Source organism: Melanerpes formicivorus, unplaced genomic scaffold (assembly GCF_026170545.1).
Source record: "Melanerpes formicivorus ecotype bairdi unplaced genomic scaffold, bMelFor1.0.p_v2 SCAF_14, whole genome shotgun sequence".
Classification (NCBI taxonomy): Eukaryota; Metazoa; Chordata; class Aves; order Piciformes; family Picidae; genus Melanerpes; species Melanerpes formicivorus.
Window position 1 is genome coordinate 17,352,083 of NW_027142366.1, and position 22,249 is coordinate 17,374,331.

At 54.9% G+C, this 22,249-nt stretch overlaps 3 protein-coding genes and 1 long non-coding RNA gene across 5 annotated transcripts; 3 read left to right on the forward strand and 1 right to left on the reverse strand.

The window, feature by feature from the left end:
• Positions 1–2,429: 2,429 nt before the first annotated feature.
• On the forward strand, positions 2,430–4,650 carry HBZ (hemoglobin subunit zeta). The gene is made up of 3 exons (XM_068147239.1): positions 2,430–2,608; positions 3,628–3,832; positions 4,380–4,650. The coding sequence occupies exons 1-3, from the start codon at positions 2,514–2,516 to the stop codon at positions 4,506–4,508; spliced, it is 429 nt and encodes a 142-aa protein (XP_068003340.1). The 5' UTR covers positions 2,430–2,513; the 3' UTR covers positions 4,509–4,650.
• Positions 4,651–9,501: 4,851 nt separating this feature from the next.
• Positions 9,502–10,636, forward strand: LOC137445460 (hemoglobin subunit alpha-D). Its single transcript, XM_068147241.1, has 3 exons — positions 9,502–9,638; positions 9,778–9,982; positions 10,461–10,636. Exons 1-3 carry the CDS (start codon positions 9,547–9,549, stop codon positions 10,587–10,589), a joined length of 426 nt encoding a protein of 141 aa, XP_068003342.1. The 5' UTR covers positions 9,502–9,546; the 3' UTR covers positions 10,590–10,636.
• On the reverse strand, positions 9,782–13,096 carry LOC137445462 (uncharacterized). Of its 2 annotated transcripts, none has more exons than XR_010988411.1 (2): positions 11,901–13,096; positions 9,782–11,049 (listed from the first exon to the last, which is right to left on the reverse strand). It is a non-coding gene; the product is annotated as an uncharacterized lncRNA (long non-coding RNA). The 2 variants fall into 2 exon arrangements; XR_010988412.1 differs by lacking the exon at positions 11,901–13,096 and adding an exon at positions 11,287–11,694.
• On the forward strand, positions 13,061–13,877 carry LOC137445459 (hemoglobin subunit alpha-A). Its single transcript, XM_068147240.1, has 3 exons — positions 13,061–13,202; positions 13,338–13,542; positions 13,650–13,877. The coding sequence occupies exons 1-3, from the start codon at positions 13,108–13,110 to the stop codon at positions 13,776–13,778; spliced, it is 429 nt and encodes a 142-aa protein (XP_068003341.1). The 5' UTR covers positions 13,061–13,107; the 3' UTR covers positions 13,779–13,877.
• The last annotated feature ends 8,372 nt before the right edge of the window (positions 13,878–22,249 follow it).

Here is a 22,249-nt window from a genome sequence, read left to right on the forward strand (position 1 = left end):
GCTGGCCACACTATTCCCGATGCAGGCCAGGATGCCATTGGCCTTCTTTGCCACACTGCTGGCTCATGTTCAGTGCTAGTGCAAGAGGAACTCAGCAAATTAATTCAATCTGCATAAAGATTTCAGTGCCAATGAGCCCTCCTGCATGGGCATCACTGCTCATCATGCCTTCACAGCCCTTGATCCCACAGCCATGGGAGATCAGAGGTCAGGTTAAACAGCTGGCAGCCAAAGAGGAAGGAGTCCCCTAATAATAAATGTATCTTTAACAACATCTTTATGTGCAACAGAAATTTGCTCTCTGAAAACTACAAAGGTTTGAAATGCATGTAGCCAGTGGACAGAAGTGCTGAGGCAGGAGCTGTGCTACTGACCATAATCCTCATGAAATCCCCAATGAGGTATAGGCCTCCTCAGAGGGGATGGTAATACAAGGGCACCAAACCCAGCTAGGTTTGCAGACCAAGAAGCATCAAGTGCTTTTCTCCTGCCCATTGGGAAAGCCCAAGGGTTCTCCTGCTTCATGCTACAGATGACATGCAGAGAGGCTGAAATTCAGAGCACAAGGGCTGGGTCAGAGCCCTTCTGCAGGTGCCACTGCAGCCACCAGCATGCTGGGGACAGTCCAGAGAATATAGCAGCTGCTGTCTGCCCCCATCCCTGCCCCTTCTCTAGCACCACTGGTTCATTCCCACCTGATCCCAGGGATTTGGTGGCAGAGCCACAGCCCCAGGAGAGCAGAGCCTATTTGTAGTGAATCTACCAACTCCTCTGGGCTGCAGTGTACCCAGAGATGAGAGACCTGTCCCCACGTGCAGGCACTGCGGAAGCCCCCACTGTAAGAGCAGCACATTGCAGCCCAGCTCCCACCTCAAACCCAACAGCTGCCAACAGTCAGGTTCCCATGCCCAGCAGCACAGCACAACAGCACCATGGCTCCCAGGAGAGGCTCCACATTTGGTCCACTCTCCTATGTGATGTGTAGTGGGGTTGGGTGATGTGATTGCACCAGTGTTGCTGCATTGGTACAGATAACCACAGGCTGGACATATTCCAATGCATGTGTGGCCCAAGTGTTACTAGATCCCTAGAAAGGATTCTCTCTAAGCAGGACAACCATGTCTAGGGAGAGCCTTCTGTGGGGGTTGGTAGCATTGCTGTGAAGCACAGACACAGCCTGACGAGGAGCCTGGCCTGTACCTATCAACCTTCTCCACACAAATGTGTGAGGCCATTTGGGCAGGGAGCACTCTGCCTGGAGCAGCCAGCTTCCAGTGCAAGCTGCCAGCACTCCCTGGTGCGCTCAGGTCCTGTGGTTTATCAGGGTGGCAGAGAGATTTTTACCTCTGCTTCATGTGCTGGCAGGATATTCATTCCCTGAGGTTCAGCAACCACCATCTCCAGCAGGTTATTTCTTTGACATTTTGCCCACTTATTTGTGATTACAGACTTGTGCTGGGCTTCCCTTTGCCTCTTGGGTTCTTCACCCATCAAGTGTGTCCATGGACTGAAGCTATGTGCCATCTACTGTGGGACCAGGCTTGCCATCTGTTGTGGAACCAGGCTTTCCACTTGCTGTGGGACCAAGCTTTCCTGTGCATGCCCAGCACATGGCATATGGCACACCAACACTGGCTGTGCTGCAGAGGGCCAAGGTACAGTGCTGCTAATGCAGTAAGCTCCCACAGAAATCAAAGATGTGCAGTAAGAGGCATTTAATGGTGGAAAAAAAAGAGCCTGGTTGGGCTTTCTTGCCCATGTGGACCCTATTTCACCCCACAAGCTCCCTCTCCTTGTATCTCTGGGATCATTCCAACTGGTGTTGTTAGAAGCAATCTTGACTGGGGAGTGTGTCCCTAATTCTTTGCAAGAGCCTGCAAGAGCCTGATGTCCTGGCAGTGCTGAAGCAAATGGCAACATTTCCACTGACTGCCACAAAATCAGAGTCATCCCCACTCTGATCACACTGCACAGCTCCCAGCCTGTCCCCAGCACTCCTTAGGAATCATTTTGTAGGAGATACTGGGCCATGTGGTAGCCACAAGTACCGGGAGTGCACAAGATGGCACAGCCAGGTCCAGTCTCATGATCACACCTGTGAAGCAAGGCAGCAAATGAAGGTATTTTTCACTCCTAGCTCCTTAGGATGCTTGAAATCCACCCACTCCTCAGCTTAAAGCTGTGCCCTACTGCTCTGCTGCTGGAACTTTCCAGCAGGGTCTCCCAGCTCATGTATCAAGCCGTGTCCAGACAATTTCTTTGGGCCACACAACCATGATGTTCAGAAGCAAGAAGCTGATAAGGCCCTGACCCTTGCTGAAGCAGGCATTGTTTTGCATAGAGATAAGAGTCTCCCACCTCCAAGGGTGGGCCTCTGTGGTGACCAATGAACGTGGACAGGCAGCAAGGTCCACTCTCCCCTTCCTCTTTATAACCAGGGCTTCCGCGGCAAGCAGTCCAAACCTGCTCTGAGCTTTCATCGCAAGGAGTCTCAGCCTGCATCCTCCTGCACAATGACTCTGACTCAAGCTGAGAAGGCTGCTGTGGTCACCATCTGGGCAAAGGTGGCTACCCAAGTTGAATCCATTGGGGCAGAATCACTGGAGAGGTAAGACCCTCAGAACCCCTCTTAGAAAAGCTTCTTCTCTGCCTTTGCTGTTAGGATGCATCTTGTGTAAGACTTGCACAAGCAAGAGCATACTGGGGCTGGTGGGAGCTGATGGATGGCCTCTGTGTTGCATGCTAGGTAATTTTCTGGGATGATCTCTGTGCTGCTAAATGTTAAGAGATGGCTTCAAAATCTTACAGCAAAGCATCATTTTGTAAAGCAATGCTAATGGCTTATTTCCCATTAGAGCAATTCAGGAGAATTCATAGCCAGGAGCCCCGGTGGGGAATTCAAAGTCATTTATACTCAGTGCCCTGGAATCAGGGCTGCTGCCACTGTTAGGAAATGAACTGGAAGTGGTTTATTGTACAAGTGATGCAATTTCTCTCGCAGTTTCTAGGCATCAAGAAAGTGGCTGGCCACTAAATTCACTGGACAGTCACATTTCACTGTTCCAGTTGATAGGTCACAAAGTGGTAGGAAACAAGACAACTGGATCTCCCCTCCAAAAGCTCACACAAATGAAGGAGGTTTGGAGATGGCTCTGAAATGATGATGTGGCTCCAAGTTATTTAGCTGTTATTTACAGCTCAGCATCAAGTACTGTGGCACGTTTTCCAGGGCTCTCAGTGCCACTCCTATTCATTCTGGTTCATTTAGCTTGCATTAGCTGGGAGCTCCTGCAGACTGCCTTGCAATGTAATGAAGGAAATTCAGAGCCAATTTGAGGCCTGATTTCTTTTTCAACCCCCCCTCCCCCTTCCCCAACCCAAAAGTATAGTGAGTTTAAAATGACTTTAGCATTTTATTCTGCTGTAGTATGTACAGATTAGCCCACTGGCTAATAGTGCAGCAGAGGTTTAGGAGGAGAAAGGCCTTCCTGATGCAAGCTCCCACAGCTCTGTCAGAGCCACAGAAGGAGTGCAGTCCTGCAGCTTTACCTTGCCCTTGCTCTGAGGTTTTACCACCACCTGTGTGCCATTTGCACTGCTGAATCTCATCCCCATCCTCTCCTCCAGGCTTTTCTTCAGCTACCCCTCCACAAAGACCTACTTCCCTCACTTTGACCTCAGCCAAGGCTCAGCTCACCTCCGCAGCCATGGCTCTAAGGTGCTGAATGCCATCGGGGAAGCTGTGAAGAATGTGGATGACATCCGAGGTGCCTTGGCCAAGCTCAGTGAGCTGCACGCTTACATCCTCAGGGTGGACCCGGTGAACTTCAAGGTGAGCCAGCACACAGGTTTGCAGGGGTGGAAACTGCCATCACAGACCATGCTGGCTAGTGGCAGCTTGATCCCTGCCTGCTCAGCCTTCTCAACTCATGCCACTGCTTGTTCCCTGCCTGATTTCCAACTTGAGGTTGGACCTTTCCCTCGAGGATCTGGTCTAGCTGAAACAAAGAGCTACTCAGGGGAGGGGGGGGCTGTGTCCTGTGTTAGGCTCAAGACTCCTCTGCCTCTGTTGTAATCTATGAGTCTCCTTCACACCTCAGGTTGTATGCCCTGTCTTGAACAGAGACTTGCAAAATTCAGAACATTTCCACTTTGTTTCATTCCCCTGTGGTGAGGAAGGAAGGGAGGTTTGCAAGCGGGAGCGGGATCAAGCAGTGCCTTTTGCCCTGTGCCAGGGGAAACTCTGCTTCTTCACACATATCATCAACTACCTGGTTAGGACAGACAGTTGCCATCCCAGAGCGTGCAGGTCTGTTGTGGAGCCCTAGCCTGACATCTGTTCCTGATTGTGATGGATTTTATCTTGTTCTCCCTTACAGCTGCTCTCCCACTGCATCCTGTGCACCGTGGCCAGCCGCTACCCCAATGACTTCACCCCAGAGGTTCATGCTGCGTGGGACAAGTTCCTGTCCAATGTTTCCTCTGTCCTGACTGAGAAGTACAGATGAATGGCCTCCATAGAGGCTGAGGGATGCACACCCATGGTGCAGCCCAGCTGTCAAGCTCTGGGGTACTCACCCCTTGCTATGCAGTCCTCCCAAATCCCCTGTGCAGGAGCCTGGTCACCTGCAAAACCCAATAAATAATTCAAACGTGAGCTGTGGTCTCTGTGCCTTCTTCCACCTCAGTGTTCAGGGAGGAGTGTTCTGAAATGTCTACACAATATGGAGGGGAAAATACTAAGCTGTGTAAATTCGAGGGCTGACTTCTCTGCTAAGGAATTCCTGTGCTGATTCATGGAGTCACAGAATCACAGGATGCACTGGGTTGAAAGGGACCTGCAGAGGTCACCTAGTCCAGTCCCAACTAGGTCAGGCTGCTTAGAGCCCTATCAAGCCTGACCCTGAATGTCTCCAGGTATGGGTCATAATATCATAGTATCATAGTATCAGTCAGGGTCAGAAGGGACCACAAGGATCATCCAGTTCCAACCCCCCTGCCATGGGCAGGGACACCCCACACTAGATCAGCCTGGCCACAGCCTCATCCAGCCTGGCCTTAAACACCTCCAGGGACAGGGCCCCAACCACCTCCCTGGACAACCCATTCCAGGGCTTCACCACTCTCATGGGGAAGAACTTCCTCCTCACATCCAGCCTGAATCTCCCCACCTCCAGCTTCATTCCATTCTGCCTAGTCCTGTCACTACCTGAGATCCTGAGCAGTCCCTCCCCAGCCTTCTTGGAGCCCCCTTCAGATCCTGGAAGGCCACAATGAGGTCACCTTGGAGCCTTCTCCTCTCCAGACTGAACAGCCCCAACTCCTTCAGTCTGTCCTCACAGGAGAGGTGCTCCAGCCCTCTGCTCATCCTCCTGGCCCTTCTCTGGACACCTTCCAGCACCTCCAGATCCCTCTTGTCATAGGGGCTCCAGAACTGGAGGCAGGACTCCAAGTGGGGTCCCCCCAGAGCTGAGCAGAGGGGGAGAATCACCTCCCTTGCCCTGATGGCCACACTTCTCCTGATGCAGCCCAGGATCTGATTGGCTTTGCGGGCTGCAAGTGCACACTGAGAGCTCCTGTTGAGCTTCTCCTCCCCCAGCACCCCCAAGGCTCTCTCCTCAGGGCTGCTTTCCAGCCAGTCCCTGCCCAGCCTGCATTTGTGCCTGGGATTGCCTCGACCCAGCTGCAGGACCCTGCCCTTGGTCTTGTTGGTCCTCTCTGAGCAACCTCTTCCAGTGTTCCACCACCTTCATAGCAAAGAACTTCTTCCTAATGTCCAATCTAAATCTACCCCAATCTAGTTTAAAAGCATTGCCCTTGTCCTAGTGCTTGTAAGCAGTCCCTCCCCACCTTTCTTGTGGGCCTCCTTCATCTTCATTGATGAATACACTAAACAGCACTGGTCCCAGTACTGACCCCTGAGGAGCAGCACTTGTCATCTGTCTCCATCTGGACATCAAGCCATTGACCACTACCCTCTGGATGTGACCATGCAGCCAATTCCTTATCCACTGACCAGTCCACCCATTGAATCCATCTCTCTTAAACTTAGCAAAGTGCTAAGCTGTGTAAATTCAGTGGGAACAACACAGCACTGAGCAGAAGCCCAGAAGAGGCTAAAGCTCTGTCCCTGCTGCTGCTCACCAAAGGTATATCAACCAAAGACTGTTTCCAGACTGACCAGGAAAATGGCTTTTACCATGTCAGGACCCAGGTTTTTTGTGTGGCCTGTGCCAAACCCACCACAGCCTGTCTGTGAGCAAAGCCTGCATTGCCCTGCGTTGCGATGTGCCCACAGTGATGCTGGGGATTGCCTTCTCATGCTCCTCTCTGTGGTGGACAAGGTCTCTGGTGCTCTTCATGAACACCTTGGGCAGGACCTCAAAAGATCCTCCAGTCCAACCTGCTGCCAGAGCAGGACCACCCAGGGCAGGGCACACAGGAACATATCCAGGTGGGTTTTGAATGTCACCAGAGAAGGAGACTCCACAAGGTGCTCATGAAGGACATCAGATACATTATCACACCTGCTAGGCAGGTTTGGTAAGGGGACCATCCCCTCAGCTTGACATCTCTTTTGTTTAGATGGAGAACTTGACATGCATTTGAAATTTGGGACTAGTGGTGGCCACAGGAGATTGGTGTTGATAGCACCTGAGGGCCTCTAAATTCCCAGGTTTTCTCTGGAAAGCAGTGGCAAGGAAGAGCACAGAACTGATGATGACCCTGGGGGGCATGCAGGGATCCTCCACACATACCTGTGGTGGGTTAGCCACGCTGGGTAGCTGAGCACTGCACAGTCCCTCACTCACTTGACCCCCTCAAAGGCATGAGAAAGAAAGCTCTGGTGAGACCCCACCTGGAGTATTGCCTCCACTTCTGGAGCCCCTAGCAGAAGAGGGATCTGGAGGTGCTGGAAGGTGTCCAGAGAAGGGCCAGAAGGATAAGCAGAGGGCTGGAGCACCTCTCCTGTGAGGACAGACTGAAGGAGTTGGGGCTGTTCAGTCTGGAGAAGAGAAGGCTCCGAGGTGACCTCATTGTGGCCTTCCAGTATCTGAGGGGGGCTCCAAGAAGGCTGGGGAGGGACTGCTCAGGATCTCAGGGAGTGATAGGACTGGGGGGAATGGAATGGAGGTGGGGAGATTCAGGCTGGATGTGAGGAGGAAGTTCTTCCCCATGAGAGTGGTGAAGCCCTGGAATGGGTTGTCCAGGGAGGTGGTTTGGGCACCATCCCTGGAGGTGTTTAAGCCCAGGCTGGCTGAGGCTCTGGGCAGCCTGATCTAGCGTGGGGTGTCCCTGCCCATGGCAGGGGGGTTGGAACTAGGTGATCCTTGTGGTCCCTTCCAACCCTGACTGATACTATGATACTATGAATAAGAACTTGCCCCCAGTGCCCTTTGTCCTGTCATTGGACATGCCTGAGCAGAGCCTAGCTTCAGCCCTGCACATATTCATCACCAGTAATGAGGGCACCCCTCAGGCTCCTCTCCAAGCTCCAAGCCCCAGTTCCCTCAGCCTGGCCTCACAGGGAGATGTTCCACTGCCTGCAGAAGCTTTGTGGCTCTGCACTGGACTCTTTCAAGCAGTTCCCTGAGGTCTTTCCTGAACTGAGGGGCCCAGAACTAAACCAAATATTCCACATGTGGCCTCACCAGAGCAGAGGAGGAGAACCTCTTTCAACCTATTAACCACACACCTAATTGACCCCAGGATGCCATTGGCCTTCTTGGCCACAAGGGCACATTGCTGGCTCATGGCCACCCCTGTATGCACCAGGACCCCCAGGTCCCTCTCCTCTGCACTGCTCTCCACAGGTCAGTCCCCAGCCTGTACTGCTCCATGGGGTTTTTCTTTCCCACATACAAGACTCTACACTTGCCCTTGTTGGATTTCACTCAGTTTCTCCCCACCCAGCTCTCCTGCCTGTCTAGGTCCTGTTGAGTGGCAGCAGAGCCTGAGGGGGTGTCTGCCACTCCTCCCTCTGTGCCCTCAGCCAGGTCCTTGATGCATATATTGAACAGTACTGGTCCCAGTGCCCACCCCTGACAGACTCCACTAGATACAGGCCTCTAACTGGACTCTGTGCCATGTTGCATGCCCTCTGCACCATAAAATCTACTTCCTAGGGAGACAGAGTGAGAAGCAGAGAGAGCCTCGATGCTGTGCAAAAGCCAGAGTGTTATCAGGGCTGGTTTGGGCACAGATCTAAAGCACAGCACCACTGGAGCTGATGTGAAGTAAATAATTTATCAGGCTACATCCACTGCCCAGATCTGTCTCAGAGGAGTTCTGACATGAAAAAGTGGGTGCAAAGTCTTAAGCTCACTCTGCTGGAAAGCTTCAGCTGGCACTGCAAGCAGTGGCCTCACCTCACAACATTTCAGGGTTGTGTTTGGGAAAGGGGGGGGGGGGGGGAGAGAAATGCTGCAGAAGCTCTGAAGCCACCAAACTACTCCACATATGTGACCCAGTGTACCACAGAAGGTTTGGAAACGTTCTGCATTTGTCTGTAGGGTCTCAGGTAACCTGAATGTGTAAATGCACAGCTTAGATGGTAGGTGAGCACTGGAGGTGCTCAGGAGGAGACTTGATGGGGTGCTTGGTTGCATGGGTTAGTTGATTAGGTGGTGTTGGATGATAGGTTGGACATGATGATCTTGAGGGTCTCTTCCAACCTGGTTTTCTATTCTATTCTATTCTATTCTATTCTATTCTATTCTATTCTATTCTATTCTATTCTATTCTCTTCACCCCACATTGCACCCCTGAGTTCACAGGCAGGCTGAGTGAAAGAGGTGACAGTCACCAGCCACCACCTGCCCTGTGGGACATGCCAGTGTTTGTGGGGAGAGGCAGGAGCACACACTGGGGCGGGCAGGAGGGAGGAAGCCTAGTCCTGCCAAGCATCATAGGACCGACTGTGGGAAGACCATGCAATCAAAGAGCAGGTTCTTCCCCACCCAGGTGTCTCCAGGCTGCTGGAAAGATGGTGTTTCTGCTAGCAGGTCCCCAGCATGGCCAGGGGGGGCTTGTCCATGACACCTGCTCACAGTACCAGAGGCTACTTAGGATGTGCTGGAGGCTGGAGGACATGAGGGGCCAAAGCCAAGTGTTGAACCCACACAGATGTTTGTGGAACCAAGGAGGACCCAAGCCTGGCCAGGGGGTATGGTGGGTCCTGACAGGAGTCTTGAGGGTATGCTGGTCGGTGAGACCAAGGACATGGCACCCAGAGGATGTTCCTATGACTGCTACTGACCATGGGGCAGCCCAGATGGGTGCGGCCCCCAGCCCCCAAGCCGATGTGGGGCTGTAGCAGGGGGGCAGGGCAGGGCAGGGAAGCTGGGGCCCCTTGGGGCCTCCCTGGGGCTGGGCCCCCCAAGGCAGCCGTGCAGCCTCTCCCTGAGCCCTGTGCTGCATGGCTGTGGCCCCTCCGCCCCTCGGTGCCGATAAGATAAGTGCAGGGTGGAGGTGCTGGCTGCTATAAGAGGGCATCCCTGTGGGCACTGCTGCACCAAGAGCCGTCTGTCTCTGCCAACCGCCACCATGCTGACTGCCGAGGACAAGAAGCTGGTCCAGCAGGTCTGGAGCAAGGTGCAGGGCTGCCAGGAGGAGGTCGGAGCTGAGGCCCTGGAGAGGTACAAGCCAGACCTGGGGACTCTAGGGGGGGGGAGGGAAGGATGGGGGGGAGGGCTGTGAGCAGATGGGAGCCCCATGGGGGGCTAGTGTGGAGGGGCTGGCTGGGAGTCAGCAGCACTGACTGTTCCTCTCTGGCAGGATGTTCTGCGCCCACCCCCCGACCAAGACCTACTTCCCCCACTTCGACCTGTCCAAAGGCTCTGCCCAGATTCGTGCCCATGGCAAGAAGGTGGCAGCTGCCTTGGGCACTGCTGTCAAGAACATAGACAACATGAGCCAGGCCCTGTCTGAGCTCAGCAACCTGCATGCCTACAACCTGCGTGTCGACCCTGTCAACTTCAAGGCAGGCTGGGGACGGGGACAGGAGATGGGAACTGGGACAAGGGGATGAGGGAGAAGGGATGAGGAATGGGGACTGGGGCAAGGGGATGAGAGGTGGGGAGAAGGGACAAAGCGAAGAGGGATGGAGGACAAGAGATGGGGGAGGGGGACTGGGATGAGGGACAGAGGACAGGGGACAAGGGATAAGGAAATAGGGGGTGGGGACTGAGATGAGGGGATGAGGGCCAGGGGACAAGGAAATAGGGGATGGGGACTGGGACAAAAGGATGGGAGATCTAGGACAAGGAATGGAGAGTGGTATGACTGGACAAGGGGACAAGGGATGGGGCACAGGGGCAGGGGATGGGGACTGGGACAAGGAATGGAGAGTGGGATGAGTGGACAAGGGGGCAAGGGATGATGGGGCACAGGAGATGAGGACTGGGACAAGGGGATTGGGGGGATAGGGGACAGGTGCTGAGCCCCGTTTTGCCTTACAGATTCTGGCGCAGAGCCTGCAGGTTGTGCTGGCCGTGCACATGGGCAAGGACTACACCCCTGAGGTGCATGCTGCCGTCGACAAGTTCCTGTCGGCCGTGGCCGCTGTGCTGTCTGAGAAGTACAGATGAGCTGCCACTCGCTCCCGGGTGCCGTCAATAAAGACACTTCTGCCACAGCACTGTGTCCGTCCGTCTGTGCTCGGCCAGGGGGCTGGGGAGGCCGGGGGTCGTGGTGCTGCTGCCAGAGGGAGGCTGCTGCTGGTGAGGTCGGTTGTGGTACTGAAGGACAGCGCTGGCCGTGGGCTCCCAGCGTGCCCCTCAGAGCTCTGCCTTCTTCCAGCCACCCCAGCTTGGGATGTGGTCAGTGCTGGTAGCAGGACACAGGGGATGAAGCTCAGTCTGGTGCCTTGCTGTGCCTGCATCTCTTGGGAGCACAGGGAAGGATGTGCCAAGCCAAATGTGGTCCTTTCAATCAATCCCCTTGGAGGATTCTCCGGGGGGATAGGATGAATCTCTTCTGGCTCTATCTATCACAGTATCTGTTTAGGACTTTACTGGAGTTGCTGTGGGAGCCAAGTGCCTGCATGAGCTGCAAAAGCAATCAGACAAGTTCATGGAGTGAAGAAAATCCACCACAGACCATTAAGCACAAATACAGTCCTTGGGCTTAAGCCCCTGAGCCACAAATCTCAGTCAACTGCCAGGGAAGTGCCCCTGCACCTGCCCTGGCTGTCTGCTCTTCCCCTGACAGCTGGGGAGTTAGGATCCTGAGATAAAACAAAATCATTCCATTTAGATGTCACACCATGAGTTCCAAGGTACTAACCCAGCCCTGAGTCTGCTCTGCACTGTGGCACCAGAGAGACCACTTGTGAGGGATGGGAAACAGTGGTCAAGAGAGTGGTGCTTGGGCTGGTCGAGTGCAGGGAGCAGCTGAGTGCAGGCACGAGTTGAGTGCAGGCAGGAGCTGGGTGCTGGGTGTGCAGGAACCCAGCTTGCACAGAAACACTGGGCTGGGAGCCCCTGGACCACGCCAGCCCCTGCACTACACCAGCCCCTGCTCTAACAAGTGAAGTCAGGAACCCAGAGTGCTTTTTCTTCATCCTCAGACACATCCCAGTCCACACCCCGAGTCTTCCTGCACTTCATTCACTCCTGTACCACCAGTCTGAAAGGCGCTTCTGCCACTGCAGTTTGCCCCTGATGCAAACCCAGACACTGCCTGCTGCTGTCTCCCTGGGCTCTGCATCTTGGAAGATCACCTCCCACCCTCCCCTCCTTCCCTGCTCTGGAATGGTGCCAGCTGGAGCCTATCTCCCCCAAACACAGATGATAAGAACTGTTGGCCATGGAGGAGACACGGGTGTGAGCTGTCCCCTGCTTGCCTGTGCCAGCTTTTGAACCTACTAGAAGCACCACAGGCCCCTTCACCCTCCTCACCTTCCTGTTCTTCCTCACCATCCTCATCTTCTTTGCCCTCCTTGCCTTTCTCACCTTCATCATTTGGGGCACACAGGGCTGTTGTTCCCTTCCCCAGCCATGAGCCCCTGTTGCTACAGCCCAGTGCTGCCACCAGCACTTGGCACTGCGCCCTGTGGCTCTGCTCAATGTCTCCAGTTCCCAAGAGTCAGGGTGACTTGGTTTCCCCCAACACTGGGCCAGCACCACATGTACCCAGGAGAGAAGGGTTGTGGCAGGGGACCTCTAGGGTCTGTCTGCAAAGGGGTGTACCTGTGGTTTAAAGCAGGAGGTGAGGAGGGCATACACTGGTTTGGGGGGCACTTGAGGGAAGAAGGGCAGTAGGTACAGTAGGGCAGATTGGATGAGTGTATAGGAGCTGTATGGGATGCCAGGGGGGTGCATAGGGGCAGGGTGTGTGTGTGCAAGGACAGTGGATGTGTAGGGCCATGCCAGGTGGCAGTGTGTGCAGGGGCAGTTCACCTGTGTGTATTAAGGCTGTGTTGGATGGGTCAATGTGTACATGTGGTGCCCATGGGGCCGTGGGTGGGTGTTGGGGGAGCTGGGCAAGCTCAGCCTGCAGAGCACAGGCTCCCACCATGCTACTGAAGCCATAGTCCCCGTGATGCTGTCCCCACCAATCTGCCCAGGCTGTGCCAGTGCTGCCTGCAGTGGAGGATCTCATCCACTACCCTGCTCCAAGCCCTGGACACAGCCTGTGCTGGGAGGGGACAGACATGGACCCCTCCACCTGTGCCAGTGCGACCCTGACCCTAAACCTAACCTTAACCTGAACCTAAACTTAAGCCTGTATGTTAGCCTAAGCCTAAACCTAAGCCTAAACCTAAGCCTAAGCCTAAACCTTAACCTAAACCTAGACCTAAGCCTAAACCTGAATCTAAACCTAAGGCGGCAGCTGGCTGGTGCCAGAGGAGCCTGCCCTGACTCTAATCCTACCCAACCCCAGCTGGTGCCGTGGGGCTGAGCTCCCCCGCCGGGCCCGGTGCCGATGCGGAGCGGGGTGCGGTGCTGGCCGGGGGGAGGCGGCGGCGGCCCCGCCTGGCGGAGCTCCAGCGGCGTGGCCGGAGCGGGGAGGACCGGGGGCGGGCGGTGCCCCCGTAGCGCATATAAGGGCGGCGGCCGCAGGCTGGGGCACCCGTGCCGGGGCTGCCAAAGCGGAGGTGACACCATGGTGCTGTCTGCCAGCGACAAGACCAACGTCAAGGGCATCTTTGCCAAAATCGGCGGCCAAGCCGACGACTATGGCGCCGAGACCCTGGCGAGGTACGTGTCCGTGTCCGTCACCGTCCCCTCTCCTGTCTGTCTCCGAGTGCCTCCCGTCTGCCCCCAACCTTTCCCCGTCCGCAGCCGTCCCTTCGTACCCATCCTCACGCATCTCTGACCCGCTCTGTCCTGCAGGATGTTCGCCACCTACCCCCAGACCAAGACCTATTTCCCTCACTTCGACGTGTCAGCCGGCTCCGCTCAGGTCAAGGCTCACGGCAAGAAGGTTGCGGGCGCTCTGATCGAAGCTGTCAACCACATCGATGACATCGCTGGTGCCCTCTCCAAGCTGAGCGACCTCCACGCCCAGAAGCTCCGCGTGGACCCCGTCAACTTCAAAGTGAGTGTCTGGGAAGGGACGAGCAGCCCGGCTCCCCTCCTGCACCGTCCCCCCCCGGCCGCCTCCTCGCCTCGTCCCTTTGCTCACCATCTGCCTTTGCCTTTCAGCTGCTGGGCCAATGCTTCCTGGTGGTGGTTGCCATCCACCAGGCTGCTGCCCTGACCCCAGAGGTCCACGCTTCCCTGGACAAGTTCCTGTGTGCTGTGGGCAACGTGCTGACTGCCAAGTACCGTTAAGACAGCACTGCGGCGGGAGCTGGACCCCCACCCTCTGCCAGCCCTCCGACAACGAGCAGCCAAATGATCTGAAATAAAATCTCTTGCATTTGTGCTCCAGCTCTGGTGTCCTGCTCTGGTTGCTGCCTGCGGGGAGGGAACGGGAGGGATCTGCTCGGCGGTCTGATGTGAGGGTCCCCCCCTGCCAGCTGGGCACGGGGAGGAAACAGGCTCTGATTTTGCTGCCCCTGAGAGAGGGCAGCGTTTGGATGGTGGTGCCCGGCAGGCAGACACTGCTCTGCCAGCTGTGGGCAGAGCATTTCTCCACTGGTGGAGTGGAACAAACAGAGAGTGGCTGGAGTCTGGCCATTGGGAGCTGCCTGCAGCCCCAGCCTGCCGTGGCCTTCCCACCAGAGGGATCTCCTCTTGCCCCACCAACGCTGTGCACCCCTTGCCTCTGCCCAGCACAAATCATGGCAGATGATCTACTCCTGGAAGTGCTTGCAGGGGACAGACAGGGGACAGGGGCTCCAGGTGCCGGTGGCCCTTCTGTGTGGTGGCACAGTGAGGACACTCTGAGGACCTCCAAGTGCCAGGACATCTTTCTGTGCCTCCCCAGCACACAAGGCTGCATGGCATCATAGGGCTTCTGTTCCCACTTCACACTGCTGGGGTGTCACTTTGGAGGGTCCTGGGGGGGTTGGTAGGCTGTGGGAGATGGCGAGCATGGGGCACTGCAAAGGGAGCAGACAGGGCTCAGCCCCAGACCCTGCTCTTTGGGCTCTGAACGGCAGCGGGGTGGGGGGTGTCAGAGCAGGAGAAGCAGCAGAGGCAGAGAAGCAGGGCTGGGTGCTGGGTGCCACTGTGCTGGAGTCTGTGCAGCACCCTCACCCCTTATCTCTGTCTGCAGCAGGGTGGCCATGGTGGGGGGAGGGGGCCTGTGGGGGGCTGATAAAGGAGAGCATGGGCTCTCCTCCAGCTCTGGGTGTGGTGGGAGACAGGGCAACAGATAGTCCTAGGGGGCTACAACCTGCCAGGTGCTGAGTAAGGCTACCTTGCCCATGCCAGGGCTGGGAGGTGCTTGGAGCTAGGGTAAAGGTTTGAGAAAGCCCCAGGGCTGGGTGGTGCAAGCACAGCATGGAGCCAAGCCAAACTGCCACGGCACTCCTTGGCACTTGCAAGGATGGACAAGGATAGACAAGGATGGATTTCACTAGCCTCATGACCTCCAGTCACCACCAGTGAATGCACCAGAGGCTGGAGAGATCTCAAATGACCCTGGAGGGAAAAAAAGAGGCCCTCCAGTCCTCAGGGTCTCTGCTACAGAGTACCACAGGCAGTGGTGATGGTCACCAGATCCCACATGCACCCTGTACCTGAGTACAGAGAGAAGAGAAAGCTGGTCAGGGCCTCATGGACCAACCTGACCCAGCTTCGCATGGAGCAGGGCATTGGATCAGATTGTGGTCTTCTAGCTGCCATCACCCAGGCATAGCTGTGGGCACAGCCCTGCTCTGCAGAGAGCCCCTGCTCCATGGGGCGCTCGTGGAGAACAGGGGTATGGTGTGGAGGTCAGGGTGCAGGGCAGTGTGGACCAGAGTGTAAAGCACTGGGAAGAACCAGCATCAAGTTCAGCCCAGACCTGGGCTTCCCCAAACCTGGGCTTCTCCAAACCGAGTCACAAAGGAGCCTCTTGATCCTGAGCGTGGTGTGTGCATGAGAGACGAGGTGTCAGAGCAATGCAGGGTACAGGACGGAGGGGAAGGCGTTGGCAGTTGTCCCCTCTGCTTCTGCCAGCCTTCGGCTGCCAGCGGTTCCCACGCTGTGTCGTGTCCTCAAGCAGGTCAGTCCGTGTGGCACTGGGACACGTCCTGGCTCTGCAGCGCTCTGCCAGGGCTGTGCCTGGCCAAAGAACCACGGAGCTCCAGAGAGCTGATGAGTGGCGTCCCAGCCATTTGTCCCTGCAGCCACCAGATGGGGACCTCCAGCCGTGGTGCTTTATCCGAGCCAGGCAGAAGGTGCAGAAGGCTCAGCCTCGGTCCTGCCTGCGGGGCTGAGCCGGAGTCTCTGAGTAGCGAGAATCAGGCTGCCAAGATCGGCTTCCAGCCACCTCCAGGTCCCGAGCACACCGGAAACGACGGTGCCACCTTGGAGGGGTGCAGGACCCCTCCCCAGCAGCCCATTTCCAGTACTGGGTGCCCCGTCAGCCAGCCACCCCAGACCTCCTGGGGTGTGTGAGCCCCAGGCTCCCTTTCACTGGGCATCTCTTGCTGGCCACGGCTTTGTGTGCCCCAGGACACAGCTTGTCCCAACTAGGTCAGACATTGGCAGCATCTTAATATCATAGTACTATCAGTCAGGGTTAAAGAGACCACAAGGATCATCTAGTTCCAACCCCCCTGCCATGGGCAGGGACACCCCACACTAGATCAGCCTGGCCAGAGCCTCATCCAGCCTGGCCTTAAACACCTCCAGGGACAGGGCCCCAGCCACCTCCCTGGACAACCCATTCCAGGGCTTCACCACTCTCATGGGGAAGAACTTCCTCCTCACCTCCAGCCTGAATCTCCCCACCTCCAGCTTCATTCCATTCCCCCTAGTCCTGTCACTGCCTGAGATCCTGAGCAGTCCCTCCCCAGCCTTCTTGTAGTCCCCCTCAGATACTGGAAGGCCACAATGAGGTCACCTGGGAGCCTTCTCCTCTCCAGACTGAACAGCCCCAACTCCTTCAGTCTGTCCTCACAGGAGAGGTGCTCCAGCCCTCTGCTCATCCTCCTGGCCCTGCTCTGGACACCTTCCAGCACCTCCAGATCCCTCTTGTCATAGGGGCTCCAGAACTGGAGGCAGCACTCCAGGTGGAGTCTCCCCAGAGCTGAGCAGAGGGGGAGAATCACCTCCCTTGACCTGCTGGCCACACTTCTCCTGATGCAGTCCAGGCTCTGATTGGCTTTCTGGGCTGCAAGTGCACACTGAGAGCTCATGTTGAGCTTCTCCTCCCCCAGCACCCCCAAGTCTCTCTCCTCAGGGCTGCTTTCCAGCCAGTCCCTGCCCAGCCTGGATTTGTGCCTGGGATTGCCTCCACTCAGCTGCAGGACCCTGCCCTTGGTCTTGTCGAACTTCCTGAGGTTGGCTTGTGCCCACCTCTCCAGCCTGCCCAGGTCCCTCTGGATGGATCCCTTCCCTCCAGTGAGTCTGCTGTACCACACAGCTTGGTGTCATCAGCAAACTTGCTGAGGGTGCCCTCAATGCCACTGTCCATGGCACCCACAAAGATGTTGAACAAGACTTCCCACAGCTTGGCTTTCCCTGAGCTACTGTTCCTGCCCAGCTGCCTCAGGACCTGCAGGCAGCACAGCAGTGATGGACTGGAGAAGTTTAGGTCAAATATCTACCCCACTGCTGGCCCAGCTTGGTTTTGGAGACAGTTTTGCTGCAGCCACACTCATGATGAGAGAGGTAGAGGCAATCTCTGCATTACCACAGCCCAAAGTGGCACCAGGTGACATGGAAGAGTGAACTTTGGGGACAAAGTCCCCTGATCCAGGTCTTGGCAGCATTCAGGCGACAGAGTCACAGTAAACAGCTTCAGGGGAAGATGGAGATGAACATCTTCAGGTGAGACCAAAGCCTCTTCTGATGTCTCCACTATGTGGAGGCCTTTCTTGCCTCTCATCAAGGTTTGTTCTTGGTGGACAAAGCATCTATGACACCCAGAGAGCAGTGGAGTGTTTTGTTATAGGATAGTCACCAAGTCAAGCAGCATCTCAGAGTTGGTTTCTATTGCAAGAGGAGCTGGAATGGCATCAGGGTGGGGAGGGACTTACCCAATCACAACACTTCTACCACTCTCTTGAAAGGCTGCAAACAGCATTGAGGTTCAATAAGAGCAAGTGTGAGGTTCAACAAGACCAAGGGCAGGGTCCTGCATCTGGGTCGAGGCAATCCCAGGCACAAATCCAGGCTGGGCAGGGACTGGCTGGAAAGCAGCCCTGAGGAGAGAGACTTGGGGGTGCTGGGGGAGGAGAAGTTCAACAGGAGCTCTCAGTGTGCACTTGCAGCCCACAAAGCCAATCAGACCCTGGGCTGCATCAGGAGAAGTGTGGCCATCAGGGCAAGGGAGGTGATTCTCCCCCTCTGCTCAGCTCTGGGGAGACCCCACCTGGAGTACTGTGCCCAGTTCTGGAGCCCCTATGACAAGAGGGACGTGGAGGTGCTGGAAGGTGTCCAGAGAAGGGCCAGGAGGATGAGCAGAGGGCTGGAGCTGCTCTGCTGTGAGGACAGACTGAAGGAGTTGGGGCTGTTCAGTCTGGAGAGGAGAAGGCTCCCAGGTGACCTCATTGTGGCCTTCCAGGATCTGAAGGGGGCTACAGGAAGGCTGGGGAGGGACTGCTCAGGATCTCAGGCAGTGATAGGACTAGGGGGAATGGAATGAAGCTGGAGGTGGGGAGATTCAGGCTGGAGGTGAGGAGGAGGTTCCTCCCCATGAGAGTGGTGAAGCCCTGGAATGGGTTGTCCAGGGAGGTGGTTGAGGCCCTGTCCCTGGAGGTGTTTAAGGCCAGGCTGGCTGAGGCTCTGGCCAGGCTGATCTAGTGTGGGGTGTCCCTGCCCATGGCAGTAGGGTTGGAACTAGATGATCCTTGTGGTCCCTTCCAACCCTGACTGATGCTATGATACTATGATACTATTGTCCAGGTAGCTTGGGTACTCCCCTCATTAGCATCTGACAAACAGCCATGGTCCTAGAGAGTGCTTCTTGGAGAGGGGCACAGAAGGACACACTTCTGGAGCAGGTCAAGAGTCCATGAGGAGTTTAACAGAAATGCCCCATTCAAACATACCAGAGAAGCAGCAGGAAAACACAGAATCCATTGCACAGAATCACAGAAACATTCAGGATCACCAAGTCCAACCATTAACCCTACTCTACAAGGCTCACCCCTAAACCCTATCCCCAAGCACCACACCCAAACCACCTTTAAACACGTCCAGGGTTGGGGACTCCGCCACCTCCCTGGGCAGCACCTTCCCATCCCTGACCACTGCTTCCATGAAAAAACTTTTCTTAACGTCCAGTCTAAACCTACCCAGTTGCAGCCTGAGTTCATTCCCTCTTGTTCACTAATTACCTGGGAGAAGAGACCAGCATCAACCTCTCCACAAGGTCTTTTCAGGTAGTTGTAGGCAGCAGTGAGGTCTCCCTCAGCCTCCTCTGTCTCACACTAACCATCCCCACCTCCTTCAGTTGCTCTTCATCAGATTTATTCTCCAGGCCCTTCCCCAGCTTCCTTGCCCTCCTCTGCACTCCCTCCAGCCCCTCCACATCTCTCTCGTATTGAGGTGCCCAAAACTGAATACAATACTCGAGGTGTGGCCACACCAGAGCTGAGTCTTGTAAGCTGATCCTAGAGCACCAGTTGAGAGATCCTCTTGCTGGGAACCTGATCTGGTGGAGGGTGTCCCTGCCCATGGCAGGGCAGTTAGAACTAGATGACCCTTGGGGTCCCTTCCAACCCTGACAGTTCTGTGATTCTGTGTGAAAGAGGAAGGAAAACACCACATGTCTTACAAAGTCTTCTGTTTGTACACCCAACATGCTGAGAGCACGACTCATGGCGCACGCCACCACGCGTTGAGGAACTGCTGCCTCGGCAGTTTGTTTGCCATGTGTTTGAACAGTCCTTCCTTCCTCAATATCAGGTTTTCCACACTGAGCTGATCTCTCTGGTTTCTCTGGCTCATTCTGAATTTCAACCCATGTGAGAGACTACAGCTTGTCTCTTCCTGATGTGACTCGACAAAGATAAACTCACCTTTGCTGCTTGCCCAGACAATAGCCGATGTGTATTGGGCAGAGCCACTGGAACGACCCAGGTCACCTTCGGGAATATGCATAAGACAAGATAATCTCCACCCATCAAGTACCCCGGAGAGGGAGGATGGTGAGACAATGGATTCACCACCTGGCCCCTGATTTCCTGGGGGACACATACCTAAGGACTAAAAACTGTATGAAAGACTTGAGCAACTACTGGCTCAGGAGAAGAAAAACACAGAACCAAAAACACAGGAGAAGAAAAACACAGAAGGAAAACGCAGGTGAGGAAAAACACAGGATAAGGACAATGCTGCTGAGAAGGAAAACACGAGAGAAGGAAAAGCTTGGGGCACTGCTGCTCTGAAGAAAAACCAGGAGAGGAAAAATGACAGAGACATCACCATGGAGCCTGGAAGAAACAGACCGAACCCACTCTCCGTGTCCTAAGTTCCGCCGGCTGCAACTCACGGAGCTGAAGAGGCTGCCCAGAGGACCACATCTCTGCTACAGCCAAAGCCTCAGCACCCTTTCTCTACAGACCCAACATCTCCTGCAGCACCTTTCCTTCACAGACTCAAACTGTCTTGGGGGGGGTGGTGTAGTAAAATAATTCCTTTCCTCTTCTCTCTCTTCTCTCTCTCCCTCTCTATTTTCTCTCTCTCTCTTCTCTCTCTCCCTCTCTATTTTCTCTCTCTCCCCTTCTGATCCATCCCCTTTATTTATGGGATAAATAGCCTAGCTGTTGATATTTTGGCCTGGTTTGTGCCTCTCATTTCACAACATGGGAATATTCAAAAGAACTGAGTCTCTTTCCCTCTCCAGACAGAGACAACCCAGTGCTTTGGGCTGCTCACAGCCCCTCCAGCTCAGGAACATCTGAGAGTCTAATAAGCACCTTCCCCACCACAACACAGAAGTTATTGATGAAAGAGCAGTAAAGCAAGGACTGGAATCTGTCATAGAAGGAAAACTCATCTGAAATGCTTTGTTCTTGGCAATGGCCATGGTTATTACTCACCTCTTTCTTTGACTGAACGTCTCACTGTGGTTTTGTGATTGGAAGTTAACTGGTTTGTAGTTCCTTAGTTTCCTTCCCTGCTCCTGCTGGCCACCCTATTCTTGATGCAGGCCAGGATGCTATTGGCCTTCTTGGCCACTTGGGCACACTGCTGGCTCATGTTCAGTTGCTCTGCTCAGGACTCTAAGTCCACTGTGTCACAGATTGCATCAGATTGGAAGGGGCCATCCTGTCTACCCTCTGTGCAGTGAGGCCAGAAGTGCCCAGATACTGGTGCTCCAAGCTGGCACACTGCTGGCACAAGCTGCCCTGTCTCTTGTTTTGAGAGCCCAAGCCCTTCCTGGTGACATCATCACCACGTTTTGCTGGCTTTTTTTTGCTGCCCATCAAGGCTACAATTTTGGTGTACCGGCAATGAGGACTTCAGCATCTATTTCCTGAGCTGTAATAGGCAGTTGGAGAGCCTCCTCTGCCTTTTTGGATCATGTTTCCCTGTCTGTGTCACCTTATTTGTCTACAATGAAGCCATTGACCTCCTATTTGTCCATTTGTGAAGAACACTGAGAGCTGTATATAGCCAAGCTCCCTGGACCACATCAAACAGCCTCTCACCAGTCTCCTGCAGTGATGGAGCATCATCTGATGTGTCTGGCAAGAGCTAAAAGGTGCAACTCCAGCAGCAGGTTTTTGGTCCCTGATCCTGGGACACTGCTCTTCATTCACAGAGTCACAGAACATTAGGGGCTGGAAGGGACCTCAGAAGGTCATCCAGTCCAACCTCCTTTCCAGACCTCCTGCCACAGTGACTTCAAGCAGACAATGAGCTGCTGGGGAGAAACAACCCAAGAAACATCTAGCTGAAGATGCTTAAGACAGGGCTCTCCAGCCAGTGCTGGTTCTTTACTCCTTGTACCAGGACCAGGCAGAGATACAAGAGGAGCCTGTGCCAGCTCTGTGCTCCCCAAAGACCTTTGTACGTGGCCAAGAGGATCCAAGCCCTGGATTTATGGAAAGCAATACAGCAAAATGGGCATTGGAGCTGCTCAGCCAGAAAGCCTTTCTACCTCCTTCAATGGTTGAGCAGCTGAGAGCCTTTATTAATAGCAGAAGTATATTCATCAAAATTCACGGGTCAGCATTGTTGAAGCTCCATAGATTGGGTTCAGGACCGCTCACCGGTATGTGTTTTTCCAGAGAGTAGCTTCAGAGAGGGATCTGTCAGCACACAGTCCCAGCTTCCATCCCAGCTCTGCTTGAAACACTGTGGGAAATAATCCTCTCCAGAACAGAGCTCTCCACTTGTGGCTGACTTCCTGAGAAGGGCCTGGTGCTTGAGGCCTCATGGATCAAAGAGGAAGGAGAAGATGTGGTGAACTCTAACCATTGCTCAGGCACCTGCACTGTATTCAGTCAAGTGTGTCACTAAGCCAGAGACAAGCCCTGACCCCACGCTCCCTCAGGTGCCAGCACAGGCAGGAGCCCAGCAGGGCTCGTTGCCACCACAAGAGGAGGCAGGGCTCACAGCAGCTTGCTCTTCCATGGGTTGTGGTGATCCATGGGTGGCTGCGTGTGTGCACCTGCAGCATTGCCTGCTGTGAAAGTGGAGGAAGCTTCAGCTCCAGCTTTAGCAACAGCTCCAGCTCTGCAGCAAAAGGAGAC